Here is a 17,797-nt window from a genome sequence, read left to right as displayed (position 1 = left end):
TCTGCGGCAAAGAGTTCCACAGATTCACCACCCTCTGGCTGAAGAAATTCCTCCTCATCGTGTAACCATTGTAGAATCCTATAACCGAGACCAACTTTCAGGATCAACAAGGAATGTAGTCATTTTACCCGTCTGATAATTTCCATCACTTTTCGCAAATGTCTCAAGTTCAGGCAAAACTGGATTTCAGCTGCAAAAGCCCTTCCTGGCTTCCTGCCACCCTAACAGATCCAAAAACTGTAGCCGGGGCAAACTAAAGAGCAGTTTCAATCCATTTAAAAGGTTTATTAGGTGTAAAAAATGACCATTTAATGAACAATTTTCATTTCTTTTTACACAAAGCTGTGACTAATGCATCTAATGTTTAGTGAAAAGTATTTCTCTGAGAAAAAGGAACGGTCTCTGGATGTACAGATGCTGAGGGCGGCAGCTTCTTGCCGATCGCCACTGTACCAAGTAAAAAGGAAAGATTACATTTGTACAATTATCAATTTGGATTATCAAAATACATAGCGAAAACAATATATAAATCCCACCGTTAGCTACAACATTGCTGCCCTGCTCGATGTGGCAGGGAAAGAATGGCTACGAACTATGTATATCTTTTTTTCCCTTTTAGTCATTTTATCAAAATTTGTGCGACTCAGAACAGGAAGAGAATAGAAGTTTCCTGAATCAAATCACAGTTTCTCAAAATCCCTCTGATAAGAAATGATGATCCATATTAAAGATTTATGTAGCACCATATTACAAAGATCAGGGCGAGCTCACATTGTGTAAAAAAACACTGCTGACACTGGTGTCTGTTCTCTGCGCAGGATGGGGTCTTCAGGGGCTGTGCGCAACACCACAATGTCCGCTTTCGGAATAAAGAAGCAATATTTCTGAGGAGAGTACCAGTCTGCAAAGCAGATTGTTGGTATCGGGTGGGGATTGGCATTGGCAGGGGCCTGCAAGTCCATCCAGCCCCATTCTCCCTGCAACATGCTTTACACACCTACCATTCTCACAGATAGGCGAGGACGACTACATTGGGTTACAGTCACAATGTCAGAAACAGCAGCTGATGGGAGATGTGGAGGATGATTGCAGGATCTCACACTCAGGAGATGACAGCTTGGTCATCAGTCAGGTTCAAGACTCTCAAATAAGGTTTACTATTCAATTCAACGCTTAATTTATAAATGGTGCTCGTCAAGCGATTAAATTTAATGCATAACCTCCTGGAATAAGCAGACACTTAAAGAAGAAAAGAAAACCCCACACCTTGTGGGCAACCCTTGACCAGATGTCTGGAAAGGCAGCATTGGTCTCAGGGGATTGTGGGAGAGTTTAGTGAGTGTCTACTTCCCTTCCTCCTACACCAATCCACGGCCTGAGCTGCTGTGTTGTCACGACGCAGTACCCAATTCTACACACGCCCCATGTCCAGCTACTCAAAGGAAGAATGGAAAGCATATCGATAGAATCCTGTATCCTCGTATCCCACAGCACTAAGCTCAGGGCTTGCATGCAGCCAGAATATCAACATTGCCCTGTTAAAAGTCGGTGTCTTCAGGTTCTTTGCTGATAAATCCCAGCAGGGCAGAAAGAAGCTGAGAAGTGCCATGGAGATTGAGGAGACACAAGTAATGCACCTTTATCGACTCCTTCCAACTGCACCCTACATCCAGCCCTGCATGGGCTCTATGACATCTATACTTCCAACTGCACCCTACATCCAGCCCTGCATGGGCTCTATGACATCTATACTTGGGGTCAGGAGATGGACTGTCAGTTTTTGAAAAACCTAGTGTTCATGTTGATAACAGAGTGACAGAATCAGAAGGCGGGTGCCTCCTATTTATTCTAGGTAGTTAAACCAGTGTGGGATATTTAAAGTCAGTGAAACCGGACCCAGCTTGCGGTCCAGCATGTTAAAGCAGTAAATGTTTGCCCACTGCTGCCTGGATGCTGAGCACAGGGAGGGAAGGAAGGTGCTGAGTATGAAAAAGATTCCCTTCTCCCCAAAGCCACCAAGTGATCGGTTACAGCAGGCTCCCTGCCTGCATTCTTGGCCCAGGTTTTTTTTTTTTTTTAAATACACTTAGTGTCTCTTGCCGATGCTAGCATTTTGATCATCATGGTGAGGCAGGAGTTGCGAGGAGGAATCCGAACTGAGATTTCAAACGAAGGGCAAAAAGAAACACTGAAGATGCAGCACAAAAGGAGGCCAACTTGGTCAATGCAATCCACCCAGAATTTGCTGGCTTCAGAAGCTCTCTTTAGCACCAGACCTCCAATCACTTCAAATATTCCCTCATTAGCGTTAATAGGAAAATTAAACAGCAGTCAAAAACCAGGTTGAGCATAAGAATAGAGATAGAGAACCAACATAGTTACTAGTGAGGCTACAGAAGCAACATAAGAATCAATTTTAAGTTAATAAATGTCACGTAGACTTCAGTCCTTGTGGGGTGCACACCACACTCGACAATAAAACACTACTGGCTCAGAGTATGAGAACTGGCTGCACCCTAGCTACACATGCACACACACAGGCAGAATCAGCGAGACCAAGCATCAACTTCCTGAGAGGGATTTTTCTTCTCGTTTTATACATTATACTTAAAAAAAACAACCAAGTTCAACCTCGATTGACGAAATGAAGTGGAACAGTCTGGTGTGTGATGCCTATGGAGGAGACAGAAACATTGGAAGTTAACATAACTTCACCTGAAGATGTGTAGTGACAGAACACTGTCATGTGAGCATTTCACCAAAAAAAGTTAAAACACCAAAAACATTCTCCCACCCCACCAGCAAAATAACTTCAAGTACAGTATACAAGAACGTCCAACATGGGAACTGAAAACTTGAGTCTTTTTTTCACCCACCCTGAATCAGAAAAAAACTGTCCAAATGTACAGTAAAAAATAATCCTGGAACTGCCTAGCCATGGCAGCCTGTAGGCCCTGCGATCAACTACTCCAATGTTGGGGATCCAACTGATTAAAAAGAGCAGATGCTTCAGTCAAAGGTCCCTGCTTGATACAAGCTTGGAGGCCGTGTCTTCGAGGTTGCTGGGTTAGCTGCCACGTCACCTTGCTTTCCTGCTAAGGAGGCACCGTGGAGGAGCCAGAACTCGGCGACATCCGTAAAATTCACCTCGTGTTCCAGTGGGATCACTGCAGACAGAAAAGGACATGTTACAAAAGTTCAAACAGAAATGAGATACAAATGATTTTCGGAGCGATTCTCTGCCTTACCTCGGTTCCTTGTGGGGAGACCTAGAATTTAGACATGACTGTGACAGGGTTCAGAACGCAGGATATACAAGCTTGGCTGAAACACTGAACAAGGCAATGGGATATATTTCTAATTCTGCAAGGAAGGGGAGGAAAGAGACCAGAAAAGTGCAAGCTGGAGAATGTCACTTCACACCTACTATAATCACCAAGTGATGAGGTGCATGAGTGAAGACAATACAGTACAAGTGAAACAAACACTGCAGGGAGACAGGCTAGGCTTGTATCTGCTGGAGTTTCGAAGAGTAAGAGGTGATTTGGTTGAAACATACGATCCTGAGGGGTATGGACAGGGTGGATGTGAAGAGGATGTTTCCTCTTGTGGGAGAATCTAGAACTCGGGGTCACTATAAAAATAAGAGATCATTTATTTAAGAGCGAGACGAGACATTTCTTCTCAGAGGGCGTGATCTCTGGAACTCTCTTCCTCAAAAGGCAGTGGAAGCAGAGTCTTTGAATATTTGTATGGTAGAGCTGGATCGATTCTTGCTAAACAAGGGGGTGAGGGGTTATTGGGGGATAGGTGGGAAAGAGAAATTGAGATGACAATCAAAGCAGCCATTATCTGATTGAATGTCAGGGCAGACTCGGGGGCTGAGGGAGGGCTCATTTGTATCTTCATATGAGACAGGGGCTTTGGTTGTTAATGAGCGCCAGGAAATTATGTTTCACAGATGCAGCAGGAAATACACATTTTCAGTTGACACTCCCTCTTCAGGCCCAATGTAAATAAATTGCAAGCGCTGCTCTGACAGTCAGCCTGATGGTGGCGCTGTGGGACTGATCAGCACCTGCACACAAGAGCGAGACCAGCAAGATCCTGCTCAACTGTTTAAATTATCCCAATTTTATTCAAAGGGTAACAGAGTAACATTTTAAAAATTAGATTAGATCTGCCACTATCAGATCAGGTACCCATTTCAAATCAACTAAAGAGCAGCAGGGTAGCACAGTGGATAGCACAGTTGCCACATAGCTCCAGGCTCCCAGGTTCGATTCCCGGCTTGGGTCACTGTCTGTGCGGAGTCTGCACGTTCTCCCGTGTCTGCGTGGGTTTCCTCCGGGTGCTCCGGTTTCCTCCCACAGTCCAGAGATGTGCAGGTTAGGTGGATTGGCCATGATAAATTGCCCTTGGTGTCCAAAAAGGTTAGGTGGGGTTACAGGGATAAGGTGGAGGTGTGGGTATAGGGTGGAGGTATGGGCTTGTTAGGGTGCTCTTTCCAAGGGCCAGTACAGACTCGATGGGCCGAATGGTCTCCTTCTGCACTGTAAATTCTATGATTCTTTAAAGAATGATGTGGAGATGCTGGCGTTGCAGCGCTCCGAAAGCTAGTGATTCGAAACAAACCTGTTGGACTTGAACCTGGTGTTGTAAGACATCTTTCTATAAAGAATGGAAGAGATAGAACCCAACACAGGAAGGTGTTGCAGAGGGGGACCGATGGAGAAGCATCACATCTGTAACCACTTTATAAAACAGCAGAAGATTTATATCCTCAACTCTTTGCAGTTCTCCACATCTCCAGCACACCCATCAGAGCCGACACTCTCTGCTCTCCACCTGACAGCTCTAATTGGGAGTGGTGATAAAAAGGGCAAAGGACTGTGCTAACATTATATATGTGCTGACACAACACTGCTGACGACACTCTAACCACTCGTCTATGCATAGCTCAGGCTCCAACTTAGCCAGCCCCACCCCATCTGTAACCACACTTTCCAGGGACAACTCGATTCCATTTCTTTATACCCCTACCCTATCCACGCCCCACTGTAACCCCCACAGAACAGCTCCTCTGCCTGGTTACCAGCTCCAGAGGCACCTCAGTCTCGGGTCCACGAGCAGAGCCTGAAGGGGTCACCATCCAATGCCCCTCCCCATCACACAGCTAATTACACACATGACATTGCCAAGTTTGGAGAACGAGGTTAGCTGCTGCCTTTGGAAATGAGGACACAATAAGGAGATTCACTGCTTTTCACCTACCTGGTAGCTGCCAGTAAACACTGTGGAGAGATGGCCGGCAGCCTTAGGTCACCAAATGATGATGTCTCGGTGCTTACTGCTGCTGGCTGAAATACACAGGGGAATGAGAGGTCAGTAGGCTGCTCACATACACACAGCACCCATCAGCTAGTGACTACCAACCACAAGAGTAACCCACTAAAGGAGGAGAAGATAATTATATGTTAAAGCAACTCTGCACCGCAGGCTGCAGTAGAAACAGTGGGGAAGAGGTCAGCACACAGTAAAGCAAGTCCATGTGACCATAGCCCTTATTGGAGAGTGGGGCAGGGGGAGGAGGAGAACGGGACAGACAACCACAAGCTCTACAAGGAGGCAAAGCAGTGGGCAGGACTAAGCATTGGGAATCTGGCAATGGCGGAAAACTGAAATTGCTGATGCTCCAGGAATGATCAGGCCAACCCCTGGTGAGTGTATTCCCCATTCTCTAGCACCATCCCACCTCCAGAGGGCCAGCTGGTGGACACCATCCCACCCCCGGAGGGCCAGCTGGTGGAAAATGATAGGACTGGACAAATGAGAGAGTAATGCGACAGGCAATGATGCCTATCCATTGCTGAACTGGTCTGTGTAACTCAGTCAGGATAGGATTTTAGAACCGTGAAATTAATACCATCACACATCTTGCTTTTCTTCCAAGGAGGGAGTTTCAATGTTAGTCAGAGATTCAGCATTATAGGACAATCAGGGAACTGAGAGCTGAGGAACATTTGACCATCATCAAACCTCAAACACATGACTGCTCCCCTTGTACATGAGCAGCTATCGGCTGGCACTGAAAGATCAACTGAACCCCAGGTGCTTATTGACAGCATTAAAAATAAAGTTATAAAATCATAGAATCCGTGCAGTGCATTTAGCCCATCGAGTCTGCACCAACCCTTCCAAAGACCATCTCACCTAGTCCCAATCCCCCACCATATTCCTGCATCCCACCCTAAGGGGCAATTTATCGTATCCAATCCGCGTAGCTTTGGGCCGTGGGAGGAAACCGGAGCCCCCGGAGGAAACCCACGCAGGCACGGTGAGAAAGTGCAAACACGACAATGTCGGAAGCGACAATTTCTTTGATCCTAAAGCGGGACAAGGACCCACTGCAATGTGGATCGTACAGGCCGATCTCGCTCCTCAATGTGGATGCAAAGTTGCTGGCAAAAGTGCTGGCCACGAGGATCGAGGACTGTGTCCCGGGGGTAATCCACGAGGACCAGACGGGATTTGTAAAGGGCAGGCAACTAAACACCAATGTGCGGCGGCTCTTAAACGTGATAATGATGCCATCGGAGGAGGGAGAGGCGGAGATAGTGGCAGCTATGGACGCGGAGAAGGCCTTTGACCGAGTAGAGTGGGAGTACCCCTGGGAGGTGCTGCGTCGGTTTGGGTTCAGGTAGGGTTTATTAGATGGGTTAAGCTCCTTTACAGAGCCCCGGTGGCGAGTGTAGTGACGAACCGGCGGAGGTCGGAGTACTTTCGACTGTACCGAGGGACGAGGCAGGGTGCCCCCTGTCCCCCCTGTTGTTCGCATTGGCGATCGAACCATTGGCCATGTCATTGAGGGAGTCTAATAAATGGAGGGGGGTGGTCAGAGGGGGAGAAGAGCATCGGGTGTCGCTATATGCGGATGACCTGTTGCTGTACGTGGCGGATCCAATGGAGGGGATGGTGGAGGTCATGCAGACTCTAAGGGAGTTTGGGGAGTTTTCGGGCTATAAGCTCAATGTAGGGAAGAGTGAGCTCTTTGTATTACAGGCGGGGGACCAAGAAAGAGGGATAGGGGACCTACCGCTGAGGAGGACGGAGGGGAGCTTTCGGTATCTGGGGATCCAGATAGCCAGGAGTTGGGGGACCCTACATAAACTGAATCTGACGAGGTTGGTGGAGCAAATGGAGGAGGATTTCAAAAGATGGGACATGTTACCCCATTCGCTGGCGGGTAGAGTGCAGTCGGTCAAAATGGTGGTCCTTCCGAGGTTTCTGTTTGTGTTTCAGTGCCTTCCCATCGTGATCACTAAGGCCTTTTTTAAGAGAGTAGGCAGGAGTATTATGGGGTTTGTGTGGGCGAATAAGACCCCGAGAGCAAGGAGAGCGTTCCTGGAATGCAGTAGGGACCGAGGGTTGGCACTGCCAAACCTGGGGAGCTACTACTGGGCAGCAAATGTGGCGATGATCCGCAAGTGGGTTATGGAGGGAGGGGGGGCGGCATGGAAGAGGATGGAGATGGCGTCCTGTAAAGCAACGAGCCTGGGGGCGTTGGTGATGGCACCGCTGCCGCTCTCGCCGACAAAGTATACCACGAGCCCGGTGGTGGCGGCAACACTAAGAATCTGGGGCCAGTGGAGAAGACACAGGGGTGCAATGGGAGCATCGGTGTGGTCCCCGATCAGGGGTAACCACCGGTTTGTCCCGGGGAAGATGGACGGGGGGTTCCAGAGCTGGCATCGGGCGGGGATTAGAAGAATGGGGGACCTGTTCATCGACGGGACATTTGCGAGTCTAGGGGCACTGGAGGAGAAGTTAGAGTTACCCCCGGGAAATGCCTTTAGATATATGCAGGTGAGGGCTTTTGTGAGGCGACAGGTGAGGGAATTCCCGTTGCTCCCGGCACAAGAAGTTCAAGATAGGGTGATCTCGGGTGTATGGGTCGGGGAGGGCGAGGTGTCGGAAATACACCAGGAGTTGAAAGAAGAGGGGGAAGCGCTGGTAGAAGAGTTGAAGGGTAAATGGGAGGAGGAGCTGGGGGAGGAGATCGAGGAAGGTCTGTGGGCTGATGCCCTAGGTAGGGTTAATTCCTCCTCCTCGTGTGCCAGGCTCAGCCTGATACAATTTAAGGTGGTCCACAGAGCGCACTTGACGGGGGCGAGGTTGAGTAGGTTCTTTGGGGTGGAGGACAGATGCGGAAGATGTTCAGGGAACCCGGCGAACCATGTCCATATGTTTTGGTCATGCCCGGCACTGTAGGGGTTCTGGAGAGGAGTGGCGGGAGCAATATCTCAGGTGGTTAAAGTCCGGGTCAAGCCAAGCTGGGGGCTAGCAATATTCGGAGTAGTGGACGAACCAGGAGTGCAGGAGGCGAAAGAGGCCGGCATTCTGGCCTTTGCGTCCCTAGTAGCCCGGCGAAGGATCTTGCTAATGTGGAAGGAGGCAAAGCCCCCCAGTGTAGAGGTCTGGATAAATGATATGGCAGGGTTTATCAAGTTGGAGAGGATAAAGTTTGCCTTGAGAGGGTCTGCGCAGGGGTTCTACAGGCGGTGGCGACCGTTCCTAGACTAATTCGCGGAGCGTTAGAGGAAGGTCGGTCAGCAGCAGCAGCAACCGGGGGGGGGGGGGGGGGGGGCTGCCTGGGAGGGTGGATGAGCAAGGGATAACATGAAGGGTTGGGGAAACTGGCACGTACGGGTGAGGGCCAGTGTACAAAGCTGTGCAAATATATCATTTTGCCATGTATATATCTTGCTCTGCGCGATTTCTCCGGGTTTTTTTGTTACGGGGAGGGGGGGGGGGTTATTGTTTATAAGGGAGCAAAATTGTGTTAAAAAACTTTAAGACGACTTCCGGGTCGCGGCGATGCGGAGCTGAGCCGCGCGAGTCGGCAGCTCCCGCAGAAACGGACTTTTGGGCCCGCTAACGGAGCCCCAACGGACCTGTAAAAAATAAACCCGTGGGGAAGAACGGAGGAAGCCCCCTACAGCCCTGCATGGACCGGACCCGCAGTGAAACGGTGAGGAAAGCGGCCCTGGAGCAGCGGGAGAAGAAAGAAGAAAAAAACAAAATGGCGGCGCCCATGGACAGAGAGGAGATGAAAGAATTCATCAAGTGCTGCTTCGAGGAGCTGCGTAAGGAGATGGTGGCGCCCATACTGGCAATGGTGGAAAAACTTGGAGCAACCCAGAAAGCCCAAGAGGTGAAGATTCAGGAGATCCAGGAAAAAGTGAGTGAGAACGGCGACAGGCTCGTGGGCCTGGCGGAGAGAGTGGAGCGGCACGAGGCGTGGGCGGGAAGACTCGAAGACCTGGAGAACAGATCAAGGAGAAACAACTTGAGGATCCTGGGTCTCCCAGAAGGAGTGGAGGGGGCCGATGCCACGGCATATGTGGGCACAATGATCGGGACGCTGATGGGTGTGGAGGCCCCCCCACCCCCCGAGATTGCTGGAGCGGGATGGGGCGCACCGAGTGCTAGCGAGGAAGCCCAAGGCAAAAGAGCCACCAAGGGCGATGGTGGTGAGATTTCACCGGTTTACGGACAGAGAGAGGGTCCTGAAACGGGCCAAGAAGGAACGGAGCAGCAAGTGGGACAATGTGGAGATCAGAATATACCCGGACTGGAGTGCGGAGGTCGCTAAGCGGAGAGTGGGTTTCAACCGGGCCAAAGCGGTGCTGCATCGGAAAGGAGTGAAATTTGGAATGCTGCAGCCAGCGCGACTGTGGGTCACATATAACGGCCAACACCACTACTTCGAAACGCCCGAAGAGGCGTGGACCTTTATATTAGCTGAAAAATTGGACTCTAATTGAGGGTTTGTGTGGGAGGGGGTGTTTGAGGGGTGAAGTATGATGTTTGTTGTACATAGGGGGTCAACCACGCGCAGGAAAGGATACATGGGCTGGGGGAGAGGGACAAGGCCATGACAGGAGCAGCGCCATGGGGGGCGGGGCAGGCTTTGGGAAGCGCGGGGTTTTTCCCGCGCGCGGCATAAAAATAAAAAGGGCGGGAAGGGGACAAAGGAATGTACATTGATTGGGAGAGTCCCACACGGGGGGGGGGGGGGTTAAAGGGATGGCGGGGCAAGCCGGGGTCAGCAGGTGTCAGCTGACTTACGGGAGGGATATGGGGGGAGCAAAAAAGCTAGACGGGGATCTAGCGGGAGCGGGGGGTGGAGGGGGGGGGGGGGGGGGAAGGGTTGCTGCTGCACTGGCCGAAAGAGAACGGGACACAGAAGAGGTGGCTGGGATGGGGGTCCCCCAGCTGGGGGACTGGAGAGTGAGGGAGACGCGGACAAGGGACTGGCCCAGAAAAGGAGATGGATAGTCGGCGGGGGGGGGGGGTGAGAGTCCCTCCAATCCGGCTGATAACGTGGAACGTGAGGGGCCTGAATGGGTCGGTGAAGAGGGCTCGAGTGTTCGCGCACTTGAAGGGACTGAAGGCAGATGTGGCAATGCTCCAAGAGACACACCTGAAGGTGGCAGACCAGGTCAGGTTAAGAAAGGGATGGGTAGGACAGGTATTTCACTCGGGATTGGACGCAAAAAATAGAGGGGTGGCAATTCTGGTGGGAAAGCATGTGTCATTTGAGGCCAAGGCTATCATAGCAGATAATGGAGGGAGATACGTGATGGTGAGCGGTAGGTTGCAAGGGACATGGGTGGTGTTGGTAAATGTATACGCCCCGAACTGGGATGATGCTGGATTCATGAAGCGCATGTTGGGGCGCATTCCGGACCTGGAGGTAGGAGGTCTGATAATGGGAGGGGACTTCAATACGGTGCTGGACCCAGCACTGGACCGTTCCAGATCAAGGACGGGAAGGAGGCCGGCGGCGGCCAAGGTACTTAAGGGGTTTATGGATCAGATGGGGGGGGAATGGACCCATGGAGGTTTGCAAGACAGCAGGCCAGGGAATTTTCTTTTTTCTCCCACGTGCATAAGGCTTACTCCCGGATAGATTTCTTTGTTCTGGGCAGGGCGCTCATCCCGAGAGTGGGGGGGGAAACGGAGTATTCGGCCAGAGCCGTTGCGGACCATGCCCCGCACTGGGTGGAACTGGAGCTGGGAGAGGAGAGAGACCAACGCTCGCTGTGGCGGCTGGATGTGGGACTGCTGGCCGATGAGGTGGTGTGTGGGAAGGTGAGGGGGTGTATTGAAAGGTACTTGGAGGCCAACGACAACGGGGAGGTGCGAGTGGGGGTAGTATGGGAGGCGTTGAAGGCGGTGATCAGAGGAGAGCTGATCTCCATCAGGGCTTATAGGGAGAAGATAGAGGGGATGGAAAGGGAGAGGTTAGTGGGGGAGATCTTGCGGGTGGACAGGAGATACGCAGAGGCCCCGGAGGAAAGATTACTTGGGGAAAGGCGACAGCTCCAGACGGAGTTTGACCTGCTGACCACGGGCAAGGCGGAGGCACAGTGGAGGAAGGCGCAAGGGGCGACTTACGAGTACGGGGAAAAGGCTAGTCGAATGCTGGCGCACCAGCTCCGTAAGAGGGCGGCAGCGAGGGAAATAGGGGGAATCAAAGATGGAAGGGGAGCCACGGTACGAAGTGCAACGAAAATACATAAGGTACTTAAGGACTTTTATGAAGAGCTGTCCAGATCCCAGCCCCCGGGGGGGGGGGGGGGGGGGGAGATGGGGGGATGAGGCGATTCCTGGACCAGCTGGGGTTCCAGAGGGTGGAGGAGCAGGAGGCGGTTGGTTTGGGGGCACCAATTGGGTTGGAGGAGTTGAGTAAGGGTTTGGGGAGCATGCAGGCAGGGAAGGCCCCGGGGCCGGACGGGTTCCCGGTGGAATTCTACAGAAAATATGTGGACCTGCTGGCCCCGCTACTAGTGAGGACCTTCAACGAGGCAAGAGAGGAGGGAACCCTGCCCCAGACAATGTCGGAGGCGACAATCTTCCTGACCCTAAAGCGAGACAAGGATCCACTGCAATGTGGATCGTACAGGCCGATTTCGCTCCTCAATGTGGATGCTAAGCTATTGGCGAAGGTACTGGCCACTAGGATTGAGGACTGTGCCCCGGGGGTGATTCACGAGGACCAAACGGGATTCGTAAAGGGCAGGCAGTTAAATACCAATGTGCGGCGGCTCTTAAACGTGATAACGATGACATCGGAGGAGGGAGAGGCGGAGATAGTGGCAGCTATGGACGCGGAAAAAGCCTTTGACCGAGTAGAGTGGGAGTACCTCTGGGAGGTATTGCGCAGGTTTGGGTTCGGGGGAGGGTTTATTAGATGGGTTAAGCTCCTTTACAGCGCCCCGGTGGCGAGCGTAGTGACAAACCGGCGGAGGTCAGAGTACTTTCGGCTGTACCGAGGGACGAGACAGGGGTGCCCCCTGTCCCCCCTGTTGTTTGCATTGGCGATCGAACCCTTGGCCATATCACTTAGGGAGTCTCAGAAATGGAGGGGGATAGTCCGCGGGGGAGAGGAGCATCGGGTATCGCTATATGCGGATGACCTGCTGTTATACGTGGCGGACCCAATGGAGGGGATGGTGGAGGTCATGCAGACTCTGAAGGAGTTGAGAGTTTTCGGGCTACAAGCTTAATGTAGAGAAGAGTGAGCTTTTTGTATTACAGGCAGGGGACCAAGAAAGAGGGACCTGCCGCTGAGGAGGGCGGAGAGGAGTTTTCGGTATCTGGGGATCCAGATAGCCAGACGTTGGGGGGCCCTACATAAATTGAATTTGACGAGGGTGGTGGAGCAAATGGAGGAGGATTTCCAAAGATGGGACATGCTCCCGCTCTCGTTGGCGGGTAGGGTGCAGTCGGTCAAAATGGTGGTCCTTCCGAGGTTTTTGTTCGTGTTTCAGTGCCTCCCCATCGTGATCACCAAGGGCTTTTTCAAGAGAGTAGGTAGGAGTATTATGGGGTATGTGTGGGCAAATAAGACCCCGAGGGTTAGGAGAGGGTTCTTGGAACGCAGCAGGGACCGAGGAGGGTTGGCTTTGCCAAACCTAGAGAGTTACTACTGGGCAGCAAATGTGGCGATGATCCGTAAGTGGGTTATGGAGGGAGAGGGGGCGGCATGGAAGAGGATGGAGATGGCGTCCTGCAAAGGAACGAGCCTGGGGGCGTTGGTAACGGCACCGCTGCCGCTCTCGCCGACAAAATACACCACAAGCCCGGTGGTGGCGGCAACATTAAAGATCTGGGGCATATGCAGGTGAGGGCTTTTGTGAGGCGACAGGTGAGGGAATTCCCGTTGCTCCCGGCACAAGAAGTTCAAGATAGGGTGATCTCGGGGGTATGGGTCGGGGAGGGCAAGGTGTCGGAAATATACCAAGAGATGAAAGAAGAGGGGGAAGCGCTAGTAGAAGAACTGAAAGGTCAATGGGAGGAGGAGCTGGGGGAGGAGATCGAGGAAGGTCTGTGGGCTGATGCCCTCGGTCGGGTTAATTCCTCCTCCTCGTGTGCCAGGCTCAGCCTGATACAATTTCAGGTGGTTCACAGAGCGCACTTGACAGGGGCGAGGTTGAGTAGGTTCTTTGGGGTAGAGGACAGATGTGGAAGGTGCTCAGGGAGCCCGGCGAACCATGTCCATATGTTTTGGTCATGCCCGGCACTGGAGGGGTTCTGGAGAGGAGTGGCGGGAGCAATATCTCAGGTGGTGAAAGTCCGGGTCAAGCCAAGCTGGGGCTAGCAATATTTGGAGTAGTGGATGAGCCGGGAGTGCAGGAGGCGAAAGAGGCCGGAATTCTGGCCTTTGCGTCCCTAGTAGCCCGGCGAAGGGTCTTGCTACTGTGGAAGGAGGCGAAGCCCCCCAGCCTGGAGGCCTGGATTAACGATATGGCGGGGTTCATAAAATTGGAGAGAATTAAGTTTGCTTTGAGAGGGTCTGCACAGGGGTTTTACAGGCGGTGGCAACCGTTCCTAGATTATCTCGCGGAGCGTTAGAAGAAGGTCGATCAGCAGCATCAGCAACCCAGGGGGGGGGGGGGGAGGAGGAAACGAGAGACTGTTTGAGGGGATGGACAAGCGGGAGATAGCATGGAGGGTGGGGGGAAACGGTACGCGCGGCCAAGAGCCAGTGTATAAAGCTATGTAAATATACCATCTTGCCTTGTATATATCTTGCTCAGGGAGAATTTGCGTTATTTTGTTACGGCGGGGGGGGGGGGGGGGGGGGGGGGGTATTGTTTGTAAGGGGAAAAAATTGTGTTGTTAAAAAAACCTTAATAAAAATATTTTTTTTTTTTAAACTTTATAAATATATATATATTTTTTTTTTTTTAAACAGAGAAAGTGCAAACACTACACAGTCACCCAAGGCTGGAACTGAACCCGCGTCCCTGGAGTGGTGAGACAGCAGTGCTGACCCGGGTCCCTGGCGCTGTGAGGCAGCAGTGTTAACCCGGGTCCCTGGCACTGTGAGGCAGCAGTGTTAACCCGGGTCCCAAGCGCTGTGAGACAGCAGTGCTCACCCGGGTCCCTGGCATTGTGAGACAGCAGTGCTCACCCGGGTCCCTGGCGCTGTGAGACAGCAGTGTTAACCCGGATCCCTGGCACTGTGAGGCAGCAGTGTTAACCCGGATCCCTGGCACTGTGAGGCAGCAGTGTTAACCCGGGTCCCTAGCGCTGTGAGACAGCAGTGTTAACCCGGGTCCCTGGCACGGTGAGACAGCAGTGTTAACCCGGGTCCCTGGCACTGTGAGACAGCAGTGCTCACCCGGGTCCCTGGCACTGAGAGACAGCAGTGCTCACCCGGGTCCCTGGCACTGTGAGACAGCAGTGCTCACCCGGGTCCCTGGCACTGTGAGACAGCAGTGCTCACCCGGGTCCCTGGCACTGTGAGACAGCAGTGCTCACCCGGGTCCCTGGCACTGTGAGACAGCAGTGCTCACCCGGGTCCCTGGCACTGTGAGACAGCAGTGCTCACCCGGGTCCCTGGCACTGTGAGACAGCAGTGCTCACCCGGGTCCCTGGCGCAGTGAGACAGCAGTGTTAACCCGGGTCCCTGGAGTGGTGAGGCAGCAGTGCTAACGCGGGTCACTGGCACTGTGAGACAGCAGTGCCAACCCGGGTCCCTGGCACTGTGAGACAGCAGTGCTCACCCGGGTCCCTGGAGCGGTGAGGCAGCAGTGCTAACCCGGGTCCCTGGCGCCGAGAGACAGCAGTGTTAACCCGGGTCCCTGGCGCCGAGAGACAGCAGTGCTAACCCGGATCCCTGGCACTGTGAGACAGCAGTGTTAACCCGGATCCCTGGCACTGTGAGACAGCAGTGCTCACCCGGGTCCCTGGAGCGGTGAGGTAGCAGTGCTAACCCGGGTCCCTGGCGCCGAGAGACAGCAGTGTTAACCCGGGTCCCTGGCGCCGAGAGACAGCAGTGCTAACCCGGATCCCTGGCACTGTGAGACAGGAGTGTTAACCCGCGTCCCTGGCACTGTGAGACAGGAGTGTTAACCCGGATCCCTGGCACTGTGAGGCAGCAGTGTTAACCCGGGTACCTGGCACTGTGAGACAGCAGTGTTAACCTGGGTCCCTGGCTCTGTGAGGCAGCAGTGCTGTCACGGGTCCCTGGCTCTGTGAGGCAGCAGTGCTACCCACTGTGCCACCTCAGGAACATGGCACTGTGAAACAGCTGTAACGCCACAGGGCAGGGCTGGGGGAGGGTAGGTTCACTGTCAGGAGTCAGGATGGTTTGGTCCTGTGCATGATTTGAGGATCATCTGATCATGGTGTGGTGGATAGTTAACCAAGATAGCCAGGGACCTCCTTTCCTCATGAAAATCCATCCTGTTATGCATAAGGGCAGCACGGTAGCACTGTGGCTGGCACTATGGCTTCATAGCACCAGGTCCCAGGTTCGATTCCCGGCTTGGGTCACTGTCTGTGCAGAGTCTGCACGTTCTCCCCGTGTCTGAGTGGGTTTCCTCCGGGTGCTCCGGTTTCCTCCCACAAGTCCCGAAAGACGTGCTGTTCGGTGAATCAGACATTCTGAATTCTCCCTCGGTGTACCCTAACAGGCGCCGGAATGTGGCGACTATCGGCTTTTCACAGTAACTTCATTGCAGTGTTAATGTAAGCCTACTTGTGACAATAAAGATTATGATTAGATTCTGGATAAGACAGAAATAGTGCCCACAGCCAAATAACCATTGCATTGCAGGAGCGCAGATGAAGAACAGAATCTCACCAAGGCTCCTGGCCTTCAGGATCAAAGTTAACATGGTTTTACGAAAGAGAAATCATAGGAACTTAAGAAACAGCAGGCCTGGGCCATTTGGCCCCTCAAGCTTTCTCTGCTATTTAACAAGACTGTGGCTGAGTTGACTGTGGCCGTAACTCCACTTTCCTACCTGTCCCCCATGAACCAGGACACTCTTGTAGATCAACGGTCATGTCTGACAAAGAGTTATTTTGAGGATGTAACTAGTGTGGTGGATAAACGGGAATGATTGTAATATACTTGGATTCCAAAGCATTCAACAAGGTACTACACAAAAGATTAACAGAGAAGATTGGATCTCATGGAGCTGAGTAATACATTAGTATGGATAGAGGATTACAAAGAACAAAGAAACGTACAGCACAGGAACAGGCCCTTCGGCCCTCCATGTCCGCACCGACCATGCTGCCCGACTAAACTACAATCTTCTACACTTCCTGGGTCCGTATCCCTCTATTCACAATATGGTGGAATTTAAAATACAGATGGAGATGAGAAGGTAAAAATCAAACACAAGGGTTTTGTGCTTAAACAAAGGAGATTACAATGGGATGAGGGAAGAACTAGCTAAGGTAGACTGGGAGCAAAGACTTTATGGTGAAACAGTTGAGGAACAGTGGAGAAATTTCCAAGCGATTTTTCACAGTGCTCAGCAAAGGTTTATACCAACAAAAAGGAAGGACGGTAGCAAGAGGGAAAATCGACCGTGGATATCTAAGGAAATAAGGGAGAGTATCAAATTGAAGGAAAAAGCATACAAAGTAGCAAAGATTAGTGGGAGACTAGAGGACTGGGAAATCTTTAGGGGGCAACAGAAAGCTACTAAAAAAGCTATAAAGAAGAGTAAGATAGATGAGAGTAAACTTGCTCAGAATATAAAAACAGATAGTAAACGTTTCTACAAATATATTCAACAAAAAAGAGTGGCTAAGGTAAATATTGGTCCTTTAGAGGATGAGAAGGGAGATTTAATAATGGGAGATGAGGAAATGGCTGAGGAACTGAACAGGTTTTTTGGGTCGGTCTTCAGTGGTAGACACAAATAACACGCCAGTGACTGATGGAAATGAGGCTATGACAGGAGAGGACCTTGAGAGGATTGTTATCACTAAGGAGGTAGTGATGGGCAAGCTAATGGGGCTAAAGGTAGACAAGTCTCCTGGCCCTGATGGAATGCATCCCAGAGTGCTAAAAGAGATGGCTAGGGAAATTGCAAATGCACTAGTGATAATTTACCAAAATTCACTAGACTCTGGGGTGGTCCCGGCGGATTGGAAATTAGCAAACGTGACACCACTGTTTAAACAAGGAGGTAGGCAGAAAGCGGGTAATTATAGGCCAGTGATAACTTCGGTTATAGGGAAGATGCTGGAATCTATCATAAAGGAAGAAATAGCAAGGCATCTGGATGGAAATTGTCCCATTGGGCAGACGCAGCATGGGTTCATAAAGGGCAGGTCGTGCCCAACTAATTTAGTGGAATTTTTTGAGGACATTACCAGTGCGGTAGATAACGGGGTGCCAATGGATGTGGTCTATCTGGATTTCCAGAAAGCCTTTGACACAAAAGGTTGCTGCATAAGATAAAGATGCATGGCATTA

General features: G+C 51.6%; 1 protein-coding gene across 2 annotated transcripts in view; it reads right to left on the bottom strand.

Moving 5' to 3' along the window:
• Positions 1 to 260: 260 nt before the first annotated feature.
• mbtd1 (mbt domain containing 1) overlaps positions 261 to 17,797 on the bottom strand; it is a 110,693-nt gene continuing 93,156 nt past the window's right edge. For both annotated transcript variants that reach the window (XM_072483859.1, XM_072483860.1), the window contains 2 exons: positions 5,275 to 5,360; positions 261 to 3,167 (listed from right to left, as the gene is read on the bottom strand). In XM_072483859.1, coding sequence (XP_072339960.1) covers positions 5,323 to 5,360 — 38 coding nt within the window. In that variant the 3' untranslated portion in view covers positions 261 to 3,167; positions 5,275 to 5,322. The remainder of the gene's footprint in view (positions 3,168 to 5,274; positions 5,361 to 17,797) is intronic.

Source organism: Scyliorhinus torazame, chromosome 18 (genome assembly GCF_047496885.1).
Source record: "Scyliorhinus torazame isolate Kashiwa2021f chromosome 18, sScyTor2.1, whole genome shotgun sequence".
Lineage (NCBI taxonomy): Eukaryota > Metazoa > Chordata > Chondrichthyes > Carcharhiniformes > Scyliorhinidae > Scyliorhinus > Scyliorhinus torazame.
Note: the sequence above shows the minus strand (reverse complement) of the source record. Positions and strands in the feature narration are given on the sequence as shown.